The 22,107-nt window shown below is 48.2% G+C and overlaps 1 protein-coding gene across 10 annotated transcripts in view; it reads left to right on the top strand.

Annotated features, from left to right (window-relative positions):
• Ebf4 (EBF family member 4) overlaps window positions 1-21,796 on the top strand; it is a 74,343-nt gene extending 52,547 nt beyond the window's left edge. For 3 of the 10 annotated variants that reach the window (XM_029556864.1, XM_029556862.1, XM_029556866.1), the window contains 11 exons: window positions 10,379-10,460; window positions 11,156-11,273; window positions 11,357-11,490; window positions 11,576-11,702; window positions 13,138-13,226; window positions 13,367-13,432; window positions 13,518-13,689; window positions 13,769-13,957; window positions 16,829-17,077; window positions 20,512-20,587; window positions 20,806-21,796. In XM_029556864.1, coding sequence (XP_029412724.1) covers window positions 10,379-10,460; window positions 11,156-11,273; window positions 11,357-11,490; window positions 11,576-11,702; window positions 13,138-13,226; window positions 13,367-13,432; window positions 13,518-13,689; window positions 13,769-13,957; window positions 16,829-17,077; window positions 20,512-20,582 — 1,297 coding nt within the window. In that variant the 3' untranslated portion in view covers window positions 20,583-20,587; window positions 20,806-21,796. The other 7 variants (XM_008854498.2, XM_008854496.2, XR_003847210.1 and 4 more) reach the window with 6 other exon arrangements.
• The last annotated feature ends 311 nt before the right edge of the window (window positions 21,797-22,107 follow it).

Below are 22,107 nucleotides of genomic sequence, written 5' to 3'. Positions count from 1 at the left end.
GGTTTTGGAAGCTCTAAAAGAATCAGCCTCTTCCTAATACAGGAGTAAATGCGATATTCCTTGTCCCACAGTTACAAAAGAAGCTCGTAGTGGTGTCCGTCTTCTCTTCCAACAGAGCCTTTGGTTCATGTGCTGCAAACAGAGCTTCTATCCAGAACCCATTCTGGCAGTGCTTTCTGAGGTCCCAGTTCTGGGTGGTTTTCCCTTTTATCTCCTGAATGACCTGTGCATCCTTGCCTGCCTAACCCTTTCCACCGCTCAGAGCATTTGAGGGACGGAAAACCAAAGGGGCTGGAAGTGAGAGAAATTTCTCCCATCTGCCCTGGGGTCATACAGACTTGAGACAAGTCTTGAAGGGACCCTAGTATGGCAAGGACTTAAGGGAGACCACTGGAAAGCTAATGGCAAGCTTAAGCCTGAGTGGGCTGACCCCATGCTGGGGTAGGAATGCAGCCTTGGGCAACTCTCCCAATAGAATTTTCAGGAGGCCTGAGGACCCATAATTGGTGACTAGAGTATTAATTGCCTACAACTTGAGTGTTAAGTTCTCTTTAAAGTGAAGAGTTATTTGGAGTTGGGGCTCAAGCTACCCTGGATATCTGGCCATATAATTTTAAATTGTATCTCTCTGGTCTGGATTTCAGCCTCTTGGTAAAATACACCTGACTAATATCTCACCTGGTAGGGATGTTAAAAAGGAAAGGGAGGTCAGGGGAGATAGCTCAGTTGGTAAAGTGCTCTTGAAAACATAAGGACTTGAATTCAGTCTTCAAAACTCATACAAAAGAACCAGGTATGATGGTTCATGCTTATAATCCCAGTACTGGGAAAGCAGAGGCAGATGTCAGGTGCTCAGTAGCCAGCCAACCTAGCTTACTTTGTAAGTTCTAGGCCAGCAAGAGACCTTGTCTCAATAAACAAAGTAGATGCCATACGAAGAATGACATCTAGGCTTGTCCTCTGGTACCCACACATATCCATGTACCCACACACACATTAAAAAAAAAAGAACGGATGCTGGAAAGGAGAGGTTATGTGAAGTTAAGTGAGATGTATGCATGCTGTGCCCAACAGTGTCTGCCACACTATCATTTCTTACCTGTTCCCTCCTACCCAGCCCCTAATGATAATCTTAGGCAGACAGTGCTACTGAACCTAGACAGCAGCAAGAACATTTTTTCAAAGCCCACAAAGAACTTAACTGACTCTATCCATGGTCCTAAGTGAAAGGAACATATGCCTTGGCCTGGGACCTTGGGATGTCTTAGACTGGGAGCAGGCCTCTCTGAATAGAGGGGGCTACATTCAACCTTCTGTCTGTTCCTTCTACCCTGGGTTGCTTGGTGCATTGTAGAAGATGCCTGGTCTTGCCACCGACACTCTACCTACCTCCTACTTAATTTATAAAGAGGAGTTGCCAAGGTCTTTTACCTCAAGAGCCCAGCTTACCATCCCATGTGAGGAACGTGCCACGTAAGTGTTCTCCTCTCCTTCCTGTCCCATCTTAACACCTTCCTTCTGTGAGGAGGAGTTGGAGTCCAGCATTTTGCATTCACAGAAGAAGCCCCAGGCTGGGGGGACATGCGAAAGATCTGTGTGTATGTACCTGTGTCTATACAGGCACAAATAGGTTTAATTTAATTAGGTTTAAATCAAGTCACTCCCTGTCACTGCACTCTAGCTGTCCCCAGCTCCATATGTAGTACCCAGAGGCCTCCCATTATCAGCCTCTCTTTTCCTCCCCTCCCCTCAGGCCCAGTTTGCAAAAAAAAAGAAGTCCCCATCACTCTTCATGGACAGCTGGGGACCCTTTAGCAGTCTTTCTACCCCCTCTCCTCTTTTCCTCAGGCCTCATGCCCAGCCCTGAGGCTTGGAGAGCCTAGTAAGTGCCCCATCAACATGTTAATCAAATTACTTAGGAGCTAAAATTGACGCTGTTCATTAATTATACAAGATTATGCTAATTGTGCATGCAAATGCATGCAAGGGAACAGAAGGTGTTCAGGCGCATGGTGGGCCATTAGCATAGAGGATGGGGTGTGGGTGCATTGGCATGCTAATGTATGCGCCCTGGCTATTTATAGTCCCCCAGCCCATCTGCACAGCAGCCACCTCTACCCTAGTTGGGGATCCTGGTGTGGAGACTAGGTCCAGGTCTGTCAGGTGGCTATGACCCTGGAGACACTCTGTCTTGACTGCTACTGTACACCATGAACAGGAAGTAGCCTGGGCCACCTCCACATGACCCTGAGCTATCCCAGCCACCTCTGAATTCACCTTCCCTACTCTAGCCTCATCTCTTTGGTGCTTGATTCTTTCTGGAAGCAAACTGATTCTCCCAAGTGTCACAATGAGTAAGGCACCTTGTGCAGACTTTCCATTGCCCACAGTGCCCAAATCCAGGAGTGCCAGTCTCAGACCCTGTCTTGTCAGACACCATTGGACAAGTGTGCCATTTATGCCACCACTCTGCAAAGCTGATACTCTCTTTGCCTCCTAACTTCTCTGTGAAGTCCTCCAAGACCCTATGCTCAAGAACAAGTGTGAGCTATAGAAACTCGTGCACCCTTGGGCAGGTAAAACAGGAAGCCGCTCCAGTTAACACTTGGCAAATCGTTGAGTCACACCTACCACTGTGCTGCTGTTCCTTGCTCTTTCTTACTTTGAGTTCCTTCCTTCCTCCTTCCTTCCTTCCTTCCTTCCTCCTTCCTTCCCTCTTCCTTCCTTCCTTCCTCCTTCCTTCCTTCTTCCTCCCTTCCTCTTTCCTTCCTTCCTCCTTCCTTCCTTCTTCCTTCCTTCCTTCCTTCCTTCTTCCTTCCTTCCTCCTTCTTCCTTCCTTCCTTCCTCCTTCCTTCCTTCCTTCCTTCTTCCTTCCCTCCTTCCTTCCTTCCTTCCTAACTTCCTTCCTTCCTCCCTCCCTCTTTCCTTCCTCTTTCCTTCCTCCTTCCTTCCTTCCTCTCTCCCTCCCTCCCTCCTTCCTTCCTTCCTCCTCCCTTCCTCCCTTCCTCCCTTCCTCCCTCCCTCCTTCCTTTCCTTTCTCTCTCTCTCTCTCTCTCTCTCTCTCTCTCTCTCCTCTCTCTCTCTTTCTTTCTTTCTTTTTGAGCCTGGTTCTCACTACATAGTGAGGCCCTGGCTGGCCTCAAACTCACTATGTACACCAACCAGGCTGGCCTCAAAGTCACAGAGCTCCCCCTGCCTCTGCCTCCTGAATGCCGGGATTAAAGGGGTGTGCCACCAGGCCCGGCCCTCTTTCTTTTTTTTAATATATTTACATTTATATTTTTATGTGTATGAGTTGTATGAGTGTTTGCCTGCAGGGATGTAAGTGCACCACATGCCTGCAAGGCCAAAGAGGGACTTGGATGCCCTAGAACTGGAGTTATCGATAGTTGTTGGACACCATGTGGGTGCTGGCAAGTGAACCTGGGTCCTCTGCAAGAACAGCCAGGCTCTTAACCACTGAGCAATCTCTCCAGCCCTCATCTCTCATCTTTCTTTTCTTTTCTTTTCTTTCTTTCTTTCTTTTTTTTTTTTTTTTAGTCTTTTTGAGACAGGATCTTCCTGTAGCCCCAGCTGTCCTGGAACTCACTATGTAGACTAGGCTGGCCTTGAACTCACAGAGATCGGCCTGCCTCTGCCTCCCGAATGCTGGGATCAAAGGCATGTGCCACCGCACCTGGCCCATCTTTTTTATTGTAGATTATTTAAAATCTTATTCACAAGCTGGATCTATCGGTGTATGCCTGTTACATGGGAGACTAATGCAGGAGGATCACAAACTCAAGACCAGTCTGAGTAATTTAGTGAGACCCTGTCACACAAAAAAAGGGTGAGGGAATGGAGCTGGAGCTCAGTGGTAGAACACTTGCCTAGCATGCATAAGGCCCCAGATTCAATCCTCAGCACTGCTGACAGAAAAGGAAGAAGAAAAAAAGCTCTAGATTCCCCTGTGCTTGACATGCAGAATATATTTAAGCAGTCTTTTGGAATGAATGAATAATTGAGAGAATGAATGATTCAGCATTGGTATTATGGTCCTGAGCTGGGGTGGAATGCAGCAGACAGTAACACTGAGGGCCATTCTGCTCCAGAAGCTTTCTGTTTCTTTTCAGGTTCATGAGCTCAAATGCAAGCCTTTTCAAGATAGAACTTAACTAAGGACTCCATCTCATTTCCCCATCCCAAGCTGTAGTGCCAACCTCAGGCTTGAAAAGATACATGCAGTTTTATTCTGTCCTTTGCTCCACTTCTGCTTTCTTTCCCAGGGCATTTGTGAGATTCACTGTTGTTCTGAACACTCCACCCCCCCTCGTGCCTCATTCATTATTCGCTCTTTCTAGATCTACACAGTACAGCATGGCAGCCGTGAGCCACACATGAATGTTTAACTTTAAATCAATGAAAAGGAAGAAATATTTCATATTTAAGCCCCAGTCACCACATTTCAAGAGCTCAGCATCCACGTGTGTGTAATAAATACCATTCTGGAGAAAGTGGGACAGCACTGAGACCCACAGTCCTTGTCCTTGCTCCTGACTGGAGGCTGATTCCACTCGGGCTTTCAGTCCGGCTCTTTCAGTTACTAACAGCTTTTCTCTCGAAAATAGCCACTGAAATTTATTTATTTATTTATTTATTTATTTATTTATTTATTTATATGTGTATGAATGTTTAGTGTGCATGTAAGTGCATACGGAGCCCACAAAGGCCGGAAGAGAGTGTCAGATCCCCTGAAACTAGAGTTACAGGTGGTTATTAGCTGCCATGTGGCTGCTGGGAACTGAACCCACTGCAAAAGGTGAAAGTGAGTCATTAGAGGAAAGACCTGGGAAGGAAAAAGAGTAAAGGAGGCCTGGTGAGGTAGGAGCAAGAGCTTGGCAAGGAAGTCAAGCTTCCTAATCCCTTGGGCTGGTCTGGAGTATGAATGGCCTCAAGGACTGGTCTATCTGGTGATGTCAATCTATCATTGGCTACGGGCTGCTGATTGGGAAATATGCTTCTGGCTGGGGGTAATTCTCAGGCAGTAGAGCAGCAGTGAACCCTTTAACAGGCAATATTCACGGTGGCTGGAGGATGCTGGGATCCAGGCCGGCACTACTCAGCGGTGCCATCCCTGGACATTGGCTTCTCGAGGGTGGCTCTTCTCACTCTGTTTTTCACCCCCATGGACACCTCACATTTTTAATGGTAGATTCACATCATCTACCTCTACATTTTCCTCATCTACTGAGTCTCTCTTCAGTAAAGACTGCGCTAGGGTAGCTTTTCCTGATGCGGTGGTGCCTCCGCCCCAAGGACCTCTGTCCGGTGTTTGCACTTGGCTTGTACCCAACCCAGTATTATTTCTTTGGAATATTCCATTGATGAGAAAGCCTTAGTTTAGTTCCATCTTGAGCTGTTTTTATTCAGTGGATTAAAAAGCCTTTGTGGTGATGATTAGGAATACTACACTACGTTCAGGCAGTAGTAGGGTGTGCAGGTAAACTACTCAGACTGTCATTTAAATCATAGGCATTCATGTTTTGATGCATAATTACCTCCCTTTAAGTGCTTTATTAACTGGATGGCCACTGTTCATAGCTCTTTTTTAAATTATTACATTTTTCTAATATGGAGAATGTTAAGCATTGAAACAAAATAGATACTGAGCCTTAAAGTGGTTTTTTAAAAGCCAGGGTTTCTTTATTAGCCCTGGCTAGCCTCAAACTCACTATGTAGACCAGGCTGGCCTTGAACTCACAGATATCCTCCTGCCTGCTAGGATTAAAGGTTTTGTACCACCAAACCTGGCTTCAAAGAGCTTTAAGTAGTCATCAACCTTAGCTCATTTTGTTCAACTATTCTTCAGTAGTCACAATATCCAAAGCCCCCAAACTAGAACCAAATTCATAACCTTGAGGAAATCTTTAAAAATAGTTGTACTGGTCCTTGTACAGGATACCGCTGCTTTTGAAAGACATGCTGCGGAGTTCTACAGCACCACCTGGTGGCTAGGCAAGGTTGGACTCTGACATTTCGATCAACAGAGACCAAAAGCACATCAAGACCCAAGTTCATATTCTGACTTCAGATTTACTATACTGTGTAACCTATTCTTGTTTAACCTTGATTCACATCTGAAAAGTGGGAGCGATTACAGACCTGCATGCCACCTCGTGGTTTTGAGAGGCTGAAGCAAGATAATAACAAGTGATGAACTGAGCGAAGTCCCAGGCACTTACTAAGTGATTAGACCTCATTCACTTTGTGGTTTTTGGTATTGTTTCCCCTGTGAGGAACTTTATTTTCAACTCATGCCAGTATTTATGATATTTTCTTCTAGTAATTCTAGTGGCAGCTCCTGGAACTTGACCATTCTCTTACCAGTCTTTGTTGGAGATCCAGATAAGTTGTGTCCCCAGAGAAGTCCATTGCCACTAGTAAGGATAACATTTGGCATAGTTCTGCTCTCACTCTGTTGGGATACAATGGGCTTGGCCCTGTCTTCCTTGTTCCCAGCCTGTGACTCATCCTAGTCAGAGAAAAGGGCTTCTCTAAGCTCCTCTCCAGCCTGTCAAGCCAGGGTCAAGGAAGGCCGATCAGAGGATACTTCCAGACTAATCTGGGCTTCAGGAGTGAAGGGTTCTTCCTTGGTAATGAGCAGAGATTCACAAATCCTCAACAAGGTCCATACTTACCTGCTCCAGGTCCCTGATGCTGCCTCAGACCCTCAGGTTCCATGTCTATACATGCATTTGCCTCTCTGCAGCTCTTCCCACCACATTCCTGAACCTTCCCCCAACTCCCAGCCTCCACATCTGGCCTTGGCACAGACATGACTCAGAGGACTTGCTCTTCTCATCTTTCACTGTTATCCTTCCCTGATTACTCAAGTGGAATACAACAACTCCCCTTGTCTGCCTGGCTCCCTGGGTGGAGAAAGACCCTAAGCCCTACCCCAAGACTGAAGGCAGGCACCCTAGAGCAGGAGGGAAGTGTAGGTATTTTTCCTGGTTCTCCTAGACTTTATCAGAAGCCCTCTAATTCCAGGCCCAGTCTTTGAAGGCAGGAACATAGGGTAGCCCAGTCACTTTTGCCAACACCTCAATCTTCAAATATGAGAAGCATGATCCTCCTGCCGACCATAACTGTGAATACACTGATGGTCTTTGTAACCAGTGGAATGAGAAAGCTGGTTCAAAGAACATGTGAGAGAAATCTGTACATAAATATAACGGGAGGAAAAGGGAGGAGAGGGGAGAGACAGGGAATCCTAGAATATGATGCCAAGTTAGATACACAGCTGGGCGATGTCCGTAAGACAATAAAATTGTAAACTTTCCTAATTTCTCTCCAAACAAAAATTATTTACTTCTTCCAACAAATATCATTTACATCTTAACAGTTTTTTGCCAATTAGCCCAAACCTTACAGCACAGATACTCCCATTCAGTAGAAAGAGGTGTTACTTTCCCCTAGAGGACCAGATATTCTTGGGCATTTATATAGACATCCACTCTATAACAGCGTTGCCTAATATAATACACTACAGGCCATATGTAAGACATTCTACTTGTTGCATTTTTTAGAAAAGAAGAAATATATAAAATTGTGTTTGGGTATTTTCTTTAATCCAATTTATCTAAACTATTATTGTTTCAACATGAATCAAATAAAAAAGTTGCTGAGTTATTTTGTTGGCTTTTTTTTTTTTTAAGAGAAAGAGACAGAGTTCCCACGTAGCTCAGGCTAACTTTAAACTCACTATGTAGCTGAGGCTGGCCTTAAACTCCTGATTTTCTGCTTCTGCCTCCTGAGCGCTGGGTTTACAGGTGTGCACCACTATATCCAGCTAACTCAGGAGTTATTTTATAATCTTTTTCCAAAGTGTTTGAAATAAATGTGTGTTTCAGATTTGCAGCACACTCAGATTGGGACTGAACACATTTCAAGGGTTCAGTGCCTTGAAAGACTGGTAGTCACAGGTCTGGAGAACTTAGGAGAATGTCAGTGCCCCACCATAACTGTTGGGGTTCAGCAGGTATGGGGCAGGGCCTGTGTTTCTGCATTCCTAGCAAGTTCCCACCTGATGCTGCTGCTGGTCTGGATGCTTTTTGAAAAACAGTTTCAAGGTGACTTTGAAAAGACAAAGGGCATTTTGGCATTCTTTTCAAGTTACAGATAATTATGCTCACACCCCTCCAGTTGATGAAGTGTACAGCAGTAGCAATGGGCTCTCTGGAAGGTGTTTGGGTTGGTCTGGCCTCTGACTCCAAACAGCTTGTGGGCCACCATTTGGTAGTGGGTGATTGCAGTAGCTCCTCTGATAGTCTTACCTGCGTACCGTCTCTGAGCTAGAATCTCAGAAGGAAGGGAAAGGGACTGACAGTCAACATTCCACATTGGGTCCAGCCTTTGTGCTAGCTGCACTTTACTTGTTATTCTACAGGTAATGCCAGCCAGGCTCAAAACCTGATGTTCCAGGACCAGCCCATCTGGATACAGCTACTGGCAAGGTCCTAGAGCTTTGAAGCCTAGAGAGTGACCAGATAGGGCATGGGAATTGGTATAAACCAAAACACAAATAGACTATAATTAGAAAAAGAAAATATGGGAGACCTGCTGAGCAGAGGCTGTGGAAGGGCCAGGAGGGGTCAGGACCCTACCGAAGACAGCAGTCTAATCTTGCTGCTGGAAGGGTTAGAAGGAACAGATGCCTCAGAAGCAGGACTGGAAGCTAAGCAGCCATCAGATGCTGCTCCCTGGTCACGGATGTGGAAGGACTTGCCCCTGTCACATAGTGAGCCCACCTGTTCCAGAGCCCACATCTCATCCATATCCCAGAAACCCTTCCTCTTGGTTCTGCAGGATTGGAATGGAGTGCAGCAGACAGGTATTGAGAAAAGGGGTATGCCTGGTGGCTTTGGGGCATACCCATGTCGTTCATATCACCAGTGATAGCTAAGAGTTAACATTAATCCCCTCAAGACCAGGACTGTGTCCCACCCTGAATGTTTCCCTCTAGCCCCTGATAAAACATGCCAAAATTCAGTGAACCAGTCAGCACTCTGTGTGCTTAGGGAGTAGATGCTCTATTCATATGACTGTGGGACTTGTATGAAGTGACTACTAGGGCTCTATACCATGAGATATCTTAAAGAGTATGAGAACACTGAATAGAGGAGCCTTAAGAGACCCGAGGAGCTATAGTATATGTCAGGACCTGCCACCAACTTAGTTCTGCCTTCCATGATTGTAAAGCATTCCCCAAGATGCTCCAGAGCCTCACAGGGTCCAAAGGGTCCAAGGCAGTCACTATAGAACTTGAGTTTACAATGGCTAGAGTATTGTCCATAGTTACTGGACTTACGGTGTCAGGGCCCTACCTTTACCACTAACTATCAGAAAGTTTGGAAGAGTAAGTCCCTATGTATTTGTATATAAAGTAGCCTCAATCACAGCATATATTGTGATTCTTCCCCCCAATTGTTATATGTAAAAAAGATGATCACTACCCATCTGTATGGTATATGTGTATATGGCAGGTATGTGCTCTGTGTTTGTAAACTTCCTATAATGGATCTAGAATTTATGGAAGAGGGATCTGCTGCCATGGGATGACTGGGCAGTATTCTCAATGACTATATTTGGAGAAATTATATACAGCACAAGTTGGCATATTAATGTATACACTCTGTGTTCCATATCTTTGTGTGCATATACTCTGTAGCATGGACATGTAATGCACATGATGGATATAGACTTGTGTGTGCCTGCACCATTAGTAATCTGTGTATAATGAGTATATGCCATATGTGGAATATATAATTGTACAATGGCTATATCTTGTAAGTAATAGTAAATATTGCAGATGCATCATCTATAATTGATATACTGTTTATGCTGAGTACATATACTGTATGTGATGGGCACAGCCTGACAGATATACATGATAATAAGTTTGTATTGGGTATTGGGCACACGTAAGCATATGCTACATGTGGAGTATACATTGTACGTATGGTGGGTCACAGTGTAATGAGTATAATTCATGTGTAGTAGGTACATGCACACATATCCATATATACTATAGAATATATAACTGGCATAATCTGTGATGAATACACACTGTATAGGTGTGATGATATACTTTATGGACAGATAAGCACTGTATATACTGTGTGCATATGGGGATACCCTGTGTAGTAAGATAGTCTTTGCGGTCCATTTGTTTGGTCCATTCTGTGTGTACACAACTCGCGATGGGGATGTGAAATGTGCACCTCTGTGAAAGCAAATGAAGGGAGTCAGTGCTGGGAGTAGGCCTGGCAGGGAGCCACAGTCTTTATCTGTCTCTGAAACTCTAAGACCCTTGAGCCTCCCAACCTCACTGTTTCAGGTTCTTCCTCAAGTTCTTCCTCAAATGCAACCAGAACTGCCTGAAGAATGCAGGGAATCCCCGAGACATGCGCCGCTTCCAGGTAGGTTTGGGAAGCGCCTCCCCAGACCATGACCACCCACCCTTTACTGATAGGTGAAGGGAAAACTGTGACCCTGCCAGGGCAGGTTTCTCCCCAGCTCTGGGCCTCAGGGCCTGGTGCCTGTTGGGGGTGGGGAAGCTCCATCTCAACTTATGCTGGCTGCCAAGGGAGGCTTCATTAGAGTCCCACTTAAGAAGATGCTAATTGTGACATTTTTACATGATTAACGACCCAGGTAATTTGCATAGTGTGAAGCCGAGAACAGCTGCCCTTAGCACATCCCCAACCTGCATACTCCTCCCAGTGCAGGGGTAGTGGGAGAAGCCAGCCCCAATCTGCTGCCCAGAGAAGGGTGGGGGCTCCTTGTTAATGGGTTCTCTAGCTGATGCTGTGTCTCAGTATACTTGGTTGGGTGAATCTTAAAGCTAGGTGGATACTTGAATAGTGTTCCTGTATGCAACAATGGAGGGCACTCTTTGTTTAAGGAGCCAGAACTTTTCAGGGCTTTTGATTTTTTTTTTTTTAGCTCCTGAGGGGGTCAGTTCATCTAGGGGTACCACCTGATCCAACTGGCCCCAACTCGACCAGCACAGTTGCCTTTTGAACCACCAACCTCAAGTTGCTAGTTCTATATAACAACCCCCACTCCATGGTCCCAAGGGCCCCATCCAGACTAGTCTTGGCTGTCCCTACAGGTAGTGGTATCCACGACAGTGAGTGTCGATGGACATGTGCTGGCCGTGTCCGACAACATGTTTGTGCACAACAACTCCAAGCATGGCCGGAGGGCCCGCCGCCTGGACCCTTCTGAAGGTCAGGACTCCCTGCCCAGCCCTGGCTAGCCTCAATCCCCACCATGGTGAAGTTCCCTGACCTAGGTCCTCTCCTACCCTCAGCTGCCACCCCCTGCATCAAGGCCATCAGCCCTGGGGAGGGCTGGACCACGGGAGGCGCCACCGTCATTATCATCGGCGACAACTTCTTCGACGGGTTGCAGGTCCTGTTTGGCAACGTGCTTGTGTGGAGTGAGGTGGGCCACCCCTGCCAGTCTCCCTTCATGCCTCAGGACTGGGCCCTCCCTCTGGGACCTGCAGGCCTCCCCTCTCCTCTCACAGCTCATCACCCCTCATGCCATCCGGGTGCAGACACCACCGCGACACATCCCTGGGGTGGTGGAAGTGACCCTCTCCTACAAATCCAAGCAGTTTTGCAAAGGAGCCCCTGGCCGCTTTGTCTACACAGGTAAGGAATCAGGCAGCTGAAGCCAGCCTGAGATTCACAGCGATAGTCCTTAAGAGCTCAAGGAACTCAAACACTGTTGCCAGTATTGACAAAAGTTTACAGGTGGCCCCATTCCCTGGGTGGCTATTATTCCCTCACCACCACCCCACCCCTACACTAGGTGATCGATCACTCAAGGTCTTTTCTCTGACCTGTGTTTCTCTCCCTGGGTCTTCTGGCTCCTTGCCAGAAGGAGGGGAGGAACCTCCTCTGCCTTGGGTCTTCTCACCAGGGGGACCCCCTAGCCCAGCCCACATCCTCCAGAGTTCAGAACCTCCCCAAGAGTATGTTTTTTTAATCTCAAAGATGTTCCCAAATGGGCTCACTCTCCAAATCTTTCCTGGACCTCTTGAGTCTCCCAGACCTCACTACATTCACACACCCTTAAGGTGAGAGCTCACAAATACACATCACCCTGATGAGCAGTTAGGACAAGGTTTGTGGAAATTCCTAGAATGCGTGGTTCAAAGTGACCACTAGGTAGAATCTTCATTCACCTCCATCATCACATCTGGGCCCAACTCAAGCCACTACTTTCTCCCTCCTTTGAGACCTTGGAGGAGGGGGCAAAGGATACTCCTGGGTAGCTCCTTCAGGTTTAGCTGCCAGCCAAATTGGGGTGGGTGGGTGGAGTTACAGAGTGGAGGGCTAGACAGCAGAAACCCACAGGGGTGCCTGTATGTGCTGAATTAGGCCAAGTTAAAACTAGAGGGCTGAATAGGGAGGCAGACAGCTGGAAGAAGGAAAGTGCAAAGCCTAAGAAGTAAGTGCTTTATGCCGGTGTGGAAAACTAAAGGAAATTAACTAAGTCCGGCACTGGAAATGAAGAGTGTAGTTTGAGACTGGTGGGTTAGGACAGTGTGCTGAGCTACTGCAAGGTGGAATAAGGGGCTCAAGGAGGGAAGGAGTAGGGAATTGGTTAAGTCTGGTGCATTCTCCAGAGAGCCCAAGGTATTGACCAGTCTGTCATCTCATTTTGGGTGCATGCAAAGCTTTGATGGCTACATACCACTTGATCCATGATAAATGGAGATTGCTAGGTTGTTTTATTTTTAATGACAAAGTGTTATGACCAAATACAAACAGAAAACTCCCTTGGGTCCTGCCCCTAGAAATATATATATATATCGTTTCCTTTTTTCCTTCCTAACTGCATATGTGTTGATGCCAAGCTTGGCACAGAGCCTGGCTCCATAATATTTGTTGAATGAATTCTAACAAACAAACAAAGGAACCACAGAAACTCTCCTGAAGTTCACTGATACGTGGGCCTGGGGTTTTCCCGGGACACTAGGGCTGGGCTTGCTGGAAGTGTCCAGCAGCAAGGTTCCTGAACTGTTGTGCCCTACGTCCTGATGTGGGAGGGGTATCCACCAAATATCGCCATTCTCCCCAGCCCTGAATGAGCCTACCATTGACTACGGATTCCAGCGGCTACAAAAAGTCATTCCAAGACACCCAGGAGACCCTGAGAGGCTGCCCAAGGTACTCAGAGGGGGGACCTGAGAGAGGGGGGACCTGAGTGAGGGTGTCCCGGGGGCAAAGGGGCGAGGAACCCCCACCCTGGCCCCTTAGCACTCCCAGGGGCTGTTCCACCATCCTACTGTCTCCTCCCCTGCCCCCAGGAAGTGCTGCTGAAGCGGGCGGCCGACTTGGCTGAGGCCCTGTATGGAGTGCCCAGCAGTAACCAGGTATGGCGCCTCCGCCCACCTCCCAGCGCCACGGGCCAGGCGCTCCCTTCCTGCCCCTGCCGCTGCCCTGCTCTTGTCTTCGCAGGAGCTCCTCCTGAAGCGAGCGGCGGACGTGGCCGAAGCCCTGTACAGCGCCCCACGTGCGCCCGCGCCACTCGGACCCATGGCTCCCAGCCACCCGCACCCGGCTGTCGTGGGCATCAACGCCTTCAGCAGCCCGCTCGCTATCACGGTCGGGGACGCCACACCGGAGCCGGGTGCGTGCACCGCCCGGCCCGGAGTTGCGGTGCTCAGGACAGCCCCCATCCCCGGCTCCTAACCAGCACTCTCTCGCAGGGTATGCGCGCAGCTGCGGCAGCGCGTCCCCACGCGGCTTCGCGCCCAGCCCCGGGTCTCAGCAGAGCAGCTATGGCAGTGGCCTCGGAGCTGGCCTGGGCAGCTACAGCGCACAGGGGGTGGCCGGCCTTGGCGTGCCGGGCTCCCCCAGCTTCCTCAATGGCTCCACCGCCACCTCGCCTTTCGCTAGTGAGTGTTCCCCGCCCACAGGAAGGGAGGGCCTGGGCCTGGGAATGCAGAATGGATTCGGCCCTGCCTTCGACCCATCCTGGGATGTGGGTTTCCAGTTCCTCCTTTAGGCCAGTGGTGAACTTTGGCCTTGCTCTTGGAATCAGTCCTTCATGTGGCTACTCCCTGCCTTTGGACCTCAGCCTCAGTCCTGGGGGGTTCCCGAGATCCTGGGGCTAGATTTCATGCCCCTTAAGCCCTCTTCGCTGACCCGAGTTGTACACATCACTTCTAGCCCTCTAGTTGTGAAGCTGTCTTTCATTGGGGGGCCCTGGGCTGAAACCTGGTGGACAGTAACCTTTCCGTCTCACACCGGGACTTCGAGAGGAGGCTGGCGGCCCCTGCTGGAAGTCTAAGGAAACTCAAAAGACGCGGGCTTCCAACAGCCCCCAGGCCAGGGGCCGGGTGGGAGGTGGCAGGATGTGTGACTCTAGTGGTGTGATCAGGCAGAGCAAGCGAATTTTGAGTGATCAGAGCTGGATTTAAAGCTTGAGTGTCCCAGTCAGGAGCTGTCTGAAATTCACATTACCTCTATGAACTTAAAGGGTCTTCTCAGTAAAATAGGATCAGTACCACCTCCTGTCAGGTGGTTCTCTGTTCAGAATATGCACTGTGCCTAAAAGGTCAGAAAGAATGTATGATTTCTTAGGCCCAGCCCAGACTGTAGGTGCTAACCAACTTCCCTCTAGCATCTTGGGGCAGGGCAGCTCTCAGCTAGAAGGATAGGCAGTGTCTGGATGTCTTGGGTGAGTGACATCCAGAACTGCTTTTGTGCTTTATGGATTTGTACTGCCTTGTTCTGTTCACTGTCAATGGCTACTCAGCAGACATTTATAATGCACCAATTGAGATAAAGCACTGGGCTTGGGGGAATCTGGCCACCCTTTCTCACCAGCAAGAAGCTTCCCTACCAATCACAATAGAAGTTTTCCCTCCAGACCAGGACACTGCTGAATTTGAGAAATAACAACTGCCCAGGAGGAGCTTGTTGTGGCTTTGCCTGCAGTTCCCTAAGCTCTGGCTTTTCCCTGTTTGCTGTTGATGAAAACAACTGTCTACCCACCTGCCTGGATTTCCTTATCAAAGATACTGTTCTTTCTGGCTATGGATCTGGCCTGGCACAACTTATTGAGCCCCCACAAACCAGAAGCCACCCAGGTCATAACCCTCTTGTGGCCCCTCCCAAGCCTATCTCTCCTGATCCTTTGCTTAGACCAGGTTCTTCTGTTCTGCATTCCTTCCATTCTAGGACAACAGCCTCTTTCTGAGTTTCCCTTGGACTTAAATCTTTCTCCCCAAAGCCCTCACCCCTTTCCAGATATACACACTGCTATCAGTAGGAACATTTGCCCCAGTGTACAGTGCCCAGGGCCACCTCACTTAGCAAGGTAAAAAAATTCCAGAGCTGCTTATGGTTTGCACCCAGCATCAACAGAGATTCTGAATTCTACCCAGCGCTATTACTGTCTCAGAATATTGTCTTGGGCAATGCTTACCCAGGTCCACATCCATTCTTCTGAGTGTAGACTGCTTTGTGACACAATTGCAAAGGGTGTCATGCTTATTAGTTTGCCAAGACATCCCTAAAATGTCATCAGAATTATCCTAGCCAGAGGATCTGAAGATGACCATTTGGGTCTCTACTTGGTCTTATCAGCAATTCTAGAATGACCCACAACTCTCAGTACTATCCAAGATACATAATGTGGCTATAAGCTCTCTGGGCCTTGGGAAATACAGTATATTTTCTAGTATTCTTGTTAAGTACTTCATAATTTCCCAAGCCTTACCAGCTAGGTTTCAAGGAGGTGGTGACCACTGGGGGAGGACATTTGAAATAGGGCAGCTGTTGAAGCCAGCCTTGTATCAAAAGCTAGTGGGGTGGGTGCTCTGATGTCAGAGCAGGCTTCTGTCCATTATCTGCTTCTTGGACAATGCTAAAACTCCTCCCTTACTGATCTATAGAAGAGAGAAGCAGGGAATTGGGTTCAAATAAGACAAAAGTAAGATGCAGAGGTGCCCTGAACTGGAACCCCCAGCAGATAACACTATTGAAAGAAGGAATGCATAAAACTTTTGTATAGGAAGCTCCCTCACTGTTTTCATGAAGGTAGGTCACAGCCTTAAATGGTTATAAAATTGAAGAGCAGAAGGCTTTGAAGATGTCGAACTCTCTTTTTTCTTTAAGATTGACTCACTGGGAGAAAGAGATAGAGGGCACGTCCAGGGTCCAGACTGACGCTAACAGGACCCTGCATTAAGGTAGAAAGAAACAGTACCAAGAGAAGGAGAGTGGAGGCACAAAGCATAGAGCACATTGTAAAAGAATGCACGCTTATAACGGAAGTTAGGGTGCTTGTGCGAACTGTGATTCTTGGCAGAGAAGCCTTACAACAGGACACTGTATGTACACCCAAACTTCATTCCTGTTGACTTACCCCAACTCCACTGTGACCCCTGAACTTTGTTGAGCCTTGGCAATCCAGACCCATAAACATTTCAAAATCCCAGTGATTTTTAGCAGGAATCCCAACTTCACACTCATCTCTCATTTGGGAGGGGCACATCCACTGTTTGGTTCTTTCGTTTTCACTGGGTCTGATTCTGTTATCCCCAGCCCTGAGAAATAGTGTCCAGAGCTCCAAAAAAGGCAAGGGCTGGCCCAGAACCCCAGAAGCTCCCAGTTCACCTCTAGATGTTGCCTTGCACTGGTCTTCCCAGGACTCTCACAGCCCCTTGGGAGGTCTGAGCCTGCAGCCTGGTCAGCAGCACACACGGGCACCTATGTGGCACCCCAACCCTGCTGCTCACTCTGGTGCTGTCTCCCTGTTGTGTCTCCCACTGCCTTCCGTGCTGCATGTGCCCCATCCTTGCCCCGCCCCGGAGTCATGCCCTCTAGCCCGCCGCTGGCTGCCTCTTCCATGTCCCTCCCGGCCGCAGCCCCTACCACCAGCGTCTTCTCCTTCTCGCCTGTCAACATGATCTCCGCTGTCAAACAGAGGAGCGCCTTCGCGCCTGTGCTCCGCCCACCCAGCTCCCCATCCCAGGCCTGCCCCAGAGCACACGGAGAGGGGCTTCCAGGTGAGCGATCAAGGCTGTCTCACAACGGCCTGAGGGAAGGGCTTTTTTCTAGCCACTGACTCAAGGAGCCCCCTCCATCTAAATCCCACCAATGCCTCATGCTGTTGACCAGTTCTCTTCGGAGGGTGCTCCGCAAGAGACTGCAGGGGTCCAGGGAGGCCTGTTTGGAGTCACTGGGTCTTACAGTTAGAAGTGCCCTGGACTCTGTCTGGACACTGAACAGGCCACTTGGCAAAGAAGATTGAATTCCTAGTTGGAAAAGATCCCAATAGTCCAGTCCCATCTAATAGAGCCCAGAGCAAATACCCAACTCTGAGTTGGAGAAACCCAGTGGATTTCATACCTTTCCCCCATGTCTACCAGAGGCGCATACCACTGCGAGATTAGATCATTTAATGAACAAGAGAGCACTGCCTTTAGATAAGGCCTAGTTTTCCCTTTCCTTCTGTACAGATTAGGAATTGAGAAGTCAGCCTTCATAGGTTTTGGTAATGAAACAACTGTTCTCTCATTTTACGCATGTGCAGCAGAATACTTTTAGCTCACAGGACTTTCCCCACCCAAGTGGTCATTGGAAATTCAATACATAGAGGGAGAGGTTGGCTGTGGGAAAGGAGGTAGAAGCAATAGTATGTGGGGTGGACCCAAGACCCAGTTAGGAGCAGAGCTAGATGAAGTAGTGTTTCTCAAGGGACTTGCAGGTGTTTCTCTGTGAGGCTACGCAGATGTGTCTCTAAGGAGCTCCCGGGACCCAAGCCAGAGTTCAGTACTTAACCTAGTGCCTGGCTTGGCACTTTTCTCACAGTAGGTGCTTAATAACTAGCAGTTAAATTCTCAAGTGAGTGTTGGGTAAGAAGGGCCCTCTTCAAGTGCAGAAGACTCTAGAGGGCTTCAGTAGTTTGCTAGACAACTGAGCTGAAAGAGACTAGGCTAGGACTGGAGTAGAGCATACCCTATGGGATAGTCTCCCAGATAGTAATGGGTGTTCCTTACATAAGAATCAGAGTTTCTAGCTGGGTGCAGTGGCACAAGCCTTTAGTCCCAGCACTCAGGAGGCAAAAGCTGGCAGAGCTCTGTGAGTTTGAGGCCAATCTGGTCTACATAGCAAGTTCCTGGCCAGTTGGGGCTACAAGGAGACCCTGTTTAAAAAATATATCAGTTCAAATTAGGTAAGTGGAGATACTTATTTAGTTTTTAATGGACTGGGGTATACTGTGAATCTTCTAGGAAACAAATTTATTAGAGTAAAACATTTAATTTTCAAAGAGCATCTTGTAATTAGTTCCTATGGGTGTCTGAGGCTGAAGAAGAGACATCCATGTTTCCTAAGTCTGACAGGGTTTTCTGAAGCCAAGATCAAGTCATGGGAGCAAGGCCACTATGCTGGGACCTAGAGTCATCCCTGAACTCAGTACAGTGACAGTTTAAGTGGTCCCCGTAACCAGAAAGGATAAAAACTATGAACAGTGCCCTGAGAGGCTTCTGTGCCCTAGAGTCTCTGTATAAGAGAGTTTGGGGACCTCGGAAGGAGTGTGTAGCAAGCAGGGAGCCTGGGAAGACAAGATGACAAATATGCATAACAACCAGAGGCTCCACCTGATCATAGGAAAACTGACTGTAGTTAGAGGTTATCCAGCAAGTCATTGTGGTCCACTGCCCTGCTCTGCGGATAGAATGGGATCCTTTCCTCCGGAGGCTGCTCTTTGGACAATCCAGGCAGTCCTTAGACGGTGATTCAGCTAATTACAAACTTTTATGCAGGGTAAGAGGGCAAGGGGGCTGGTTGGTGAAACATCCACAGGGAAAACTGTTATCAGAAAAGGCCTTGCCCAAGCAGGGTTTGAAGAATAAATTAATTTTCTAGTGGGGCCAAATCAGTGAGCTCTGGGTTTCATTGAGTGACCTTGCCTCAATGAATAAGGAAGAAGAGCAGTTCAGGATAATTCCCAATATCAACCGCACACATTTGTCACACACACACATACACACACACACACGGAAAACCAAACCAAAGAAGAATATAGGAGAAGTCAGTGAAAAAGAGAATGCTGAAATAGGGCTGCTGTGTGTAAACTGGTTCTGCAGGGCAGTAAACTCTAACCAGCCTGTGGAGGGCTTTCCTCCCTCCCTTTTTCCCTCCCTCCCTTCCCTTCTTGGGTTGCTGGCTTTTGAGACAAGATCTCTCTGTAGCCCAGGGTGGCCTCAAACTCATGATCCTCCTGCCTCAGCTTCCTAAATACTAAGATTATATCAGTGTTTCACCTACCACTGATACTTTTTCTATCAATTAGAAGTCTCCTGCAAGATAACATCAACTTAACAAAGAGTAAAGTGACTTTTAAGGTGGAATTATTAGATACTACTCCAAGGTGACTTTAAAAGACTACACAGTCCTAGATGGGCATAGTGGCTATAGTGCCTGTGACTCTCAGAACTTGGGACTGAGATAGGAGGCTCTTTAGTAAAAAAAACCAGCATAGCAAGACCCTGTCATCCCCCGCCCCCTGCAAAAAAAGATACACTCCTTTTTTGCCGTATTTCCAACTTTTGGGTAATTTGTCTTAAGCCATCTGTATGTGCAGCTTAAAATGTGAGAGACAGGGAAGACAAAGGAGTTCTGCCAGCAAAGGGAAGGGGCTAGGCAGGGTGGAGAGTGGTGGGGTATCACACCTGCTGTACACACGTCAGCGCTCCTGGAAGCCGGACTCTTTCCTCAGTGTTCTGGTCCTGGTCCACCTGCTTCCTCACCTTGGCACAGGCCTTCTGAAAGTAGAGAAGTCTGAGGTGAGGACATGGCTTGATGAGCAGTTGTTTTCTGTGTAGGCACTAGCACCTGAGTTTAGACTCCTAGCTTCCACACTAAAGTTGAGTGTGGTGATGTGGTGTAGTGCCTGTAAATCTCAGAACTCAGGGGACTGAGATAGGAGGCTCTTTAGTAAAAAGCCACCTGTCACCTTAACCTTAGGGTAGACACAGGCTCACTGGCCAGTCAGTTTTACTGTCTCAAAAAATAAGGTATAAGACTGAATATGGTGGCACACACTAATGCCAGCACTCGGGAGGCAGAGGCAGATGGATATCTGTGAAGTGGAGGCCAGCCTAGTCTACATATCGAGCTCCAGGCAAACAGCCTACAGGAAGACCTTGTCTCGGGAGAAAAAAAGTGGAGAGCAATACCTCTGGACTTCACACATGTGATCACACCTGCACACCACACTACACTCACACGAAGGTAGACCTAGGAAGAGGAGCCCAGAGTTAGGGAAGTGAGATCAAGGGTCTAGGCTGCATATCTAAAGGTCTGAAGGTAACCCTTACATTTTCCTGTAGTGCTGACCCCAAACCAGTGCTGGGGTGATTGGCAGCCTAGAGAAGGATGAGCAGGTAAGGGCACCAGGCAACACAAGACTTATTTCCCTCTTTGCTGACTACAGACCAGCCTTTTGAAGATACTGACAAGTTCCACTCTGCAGCCCGGGGACTCCAGAGTCTGGCATATTCCTAATTATGGTAGGTGTCCATCTGAGTCTTGCTGTCTCCTGGCCTTGAAATAAATTCTCTCTCCAAAAGGCAAGGTTGGGGAGTTGGGGTCCAAGTCTTCTTTCCCCATGCCCATCTAGACAACTGTCCAAGGTAAACAGCCACCCAAGTGGCACAAATTAAATAGAAATGGCTTTCTATCTCCTTATAGCCAGCCTTCTTCCAGGACTTTCTTCTCTCCCCACCAGGTCTGCAAGTGTTCCACCAATGAGTCTGGACTGGAGGTCTCTGGATTCATGCTCATGGCCCAGATGACAGCACAAGCAGATACAGGGTCAGGACTCTGGAAAGACCTCAATCCCTGGGCTAGACAGGGAGAGGCCTTCACCTTTGTCTCAAGGCCCCTTCATACCCAGACACCTCTCTTCTCCCTTTCTTGGGGTACATTAGAAGCCCCAGTGCTGTGCTAATGCTCTTGGCAGGAGAACATCACAGGGAGGTGTTGGGATTTCAGGCCTCATTCACTGGGTCAGTTCCTCTGCAAGAGATGGATTTTGTGCAGATCAGGGATGCTGGTGAGAGGATCAAGAAATGGGGACTGTGGGAAAGAGGACAGCTCAGGGAGTGGTGACCTAAAGAAGTCCTGTTTGCATCTGACCCATCTCGCCTGACCTAGCAGCCTATCTTCTCCCCAGTGAACAAGGTGGTGCCCAGCAGTCTCAAGAAGCCCTTCCAGGCTCCCATGGAGCTGCCCACAAGCTACTGGACCCCATGGCTGCCCCAATTTTCTTTGAGAGTTGCACATTCATGCTGACCACATCATGCCTCCATGTGGGAGTTTTAGGCTTGGAAGATATGAAGAGGAGGGACCAGGCCTCTTGAATTTTGAATCTTAATCCAATGGATGTTTCATGAACTCTGTCCCTCTCTGTGCATCTCTGTGTGTCTCTGTCTCTGTCTCTCTCTGTCTCTCTCTCTGTCTCTCTCTCTCTCTCTCTCTCTCTCTCTCTCTCTCTCTCACTCTCACACACACACACACAGACTTGTTGCTGCCATGGAACAGCCTGGCTACCCCTCAGATGGCCTCATACTCTGCTAAGCTTGGACAAAATGAAACAATAAACCAGATGCAGGTGGCCACCTGGCCTCTCTCTTGCCTGCTTCTTTGGTCTGCTTTTCTCAGTGGTCCTGTAGCAGTCATGGTACCACTATAAACCATGCCCCTTGGACACCCTTCTACCGTGGGCTTGTTTTTTTTGTTTTTGGTGGTTTTTTTTTTTTTTTTTTTTTGGCCTTTTTGAGACAGGGTCCCCCTGTAGCCCCAGCTGTCCTGGAACTGACTATGTAGACCGGGCTGGCCTTGAACTCACAGAGATCCACCTGCCTCTTCCTCCTGCATGCTGGGATTAAAGGCTGCGCCACCAGGCCCAGCACAATACCTTGGGCTTTTTAAACAGCCCCAGTCACCAACTGAGCAAGTAGCCCCTGCTTTATACCTGCCAGGAGATGGGCTCAGTTCCAACAGGGTTGGCTGAGGGCATAATCTAGCT

Source organism: Nannospalax galili, unplaced genomic scaffold (assembly GCF_000622305.1).
Source record: "Nannospalax galili isolate Female #2095 unplaced genomic scaffold, S.galili_v1.0 scaffold707, whole genome shotgun sequence".
Taxonomy (NCBI): domain Eukaryota; kingdom Metazoa; phylum Chordata; class Mammalia; order Rodentia; family Spalacidae; genus Nannospalax; species Nannospalax galili.
This window is presented reverse-complemented; position numbering and strand designations above follow the sequence as displayed.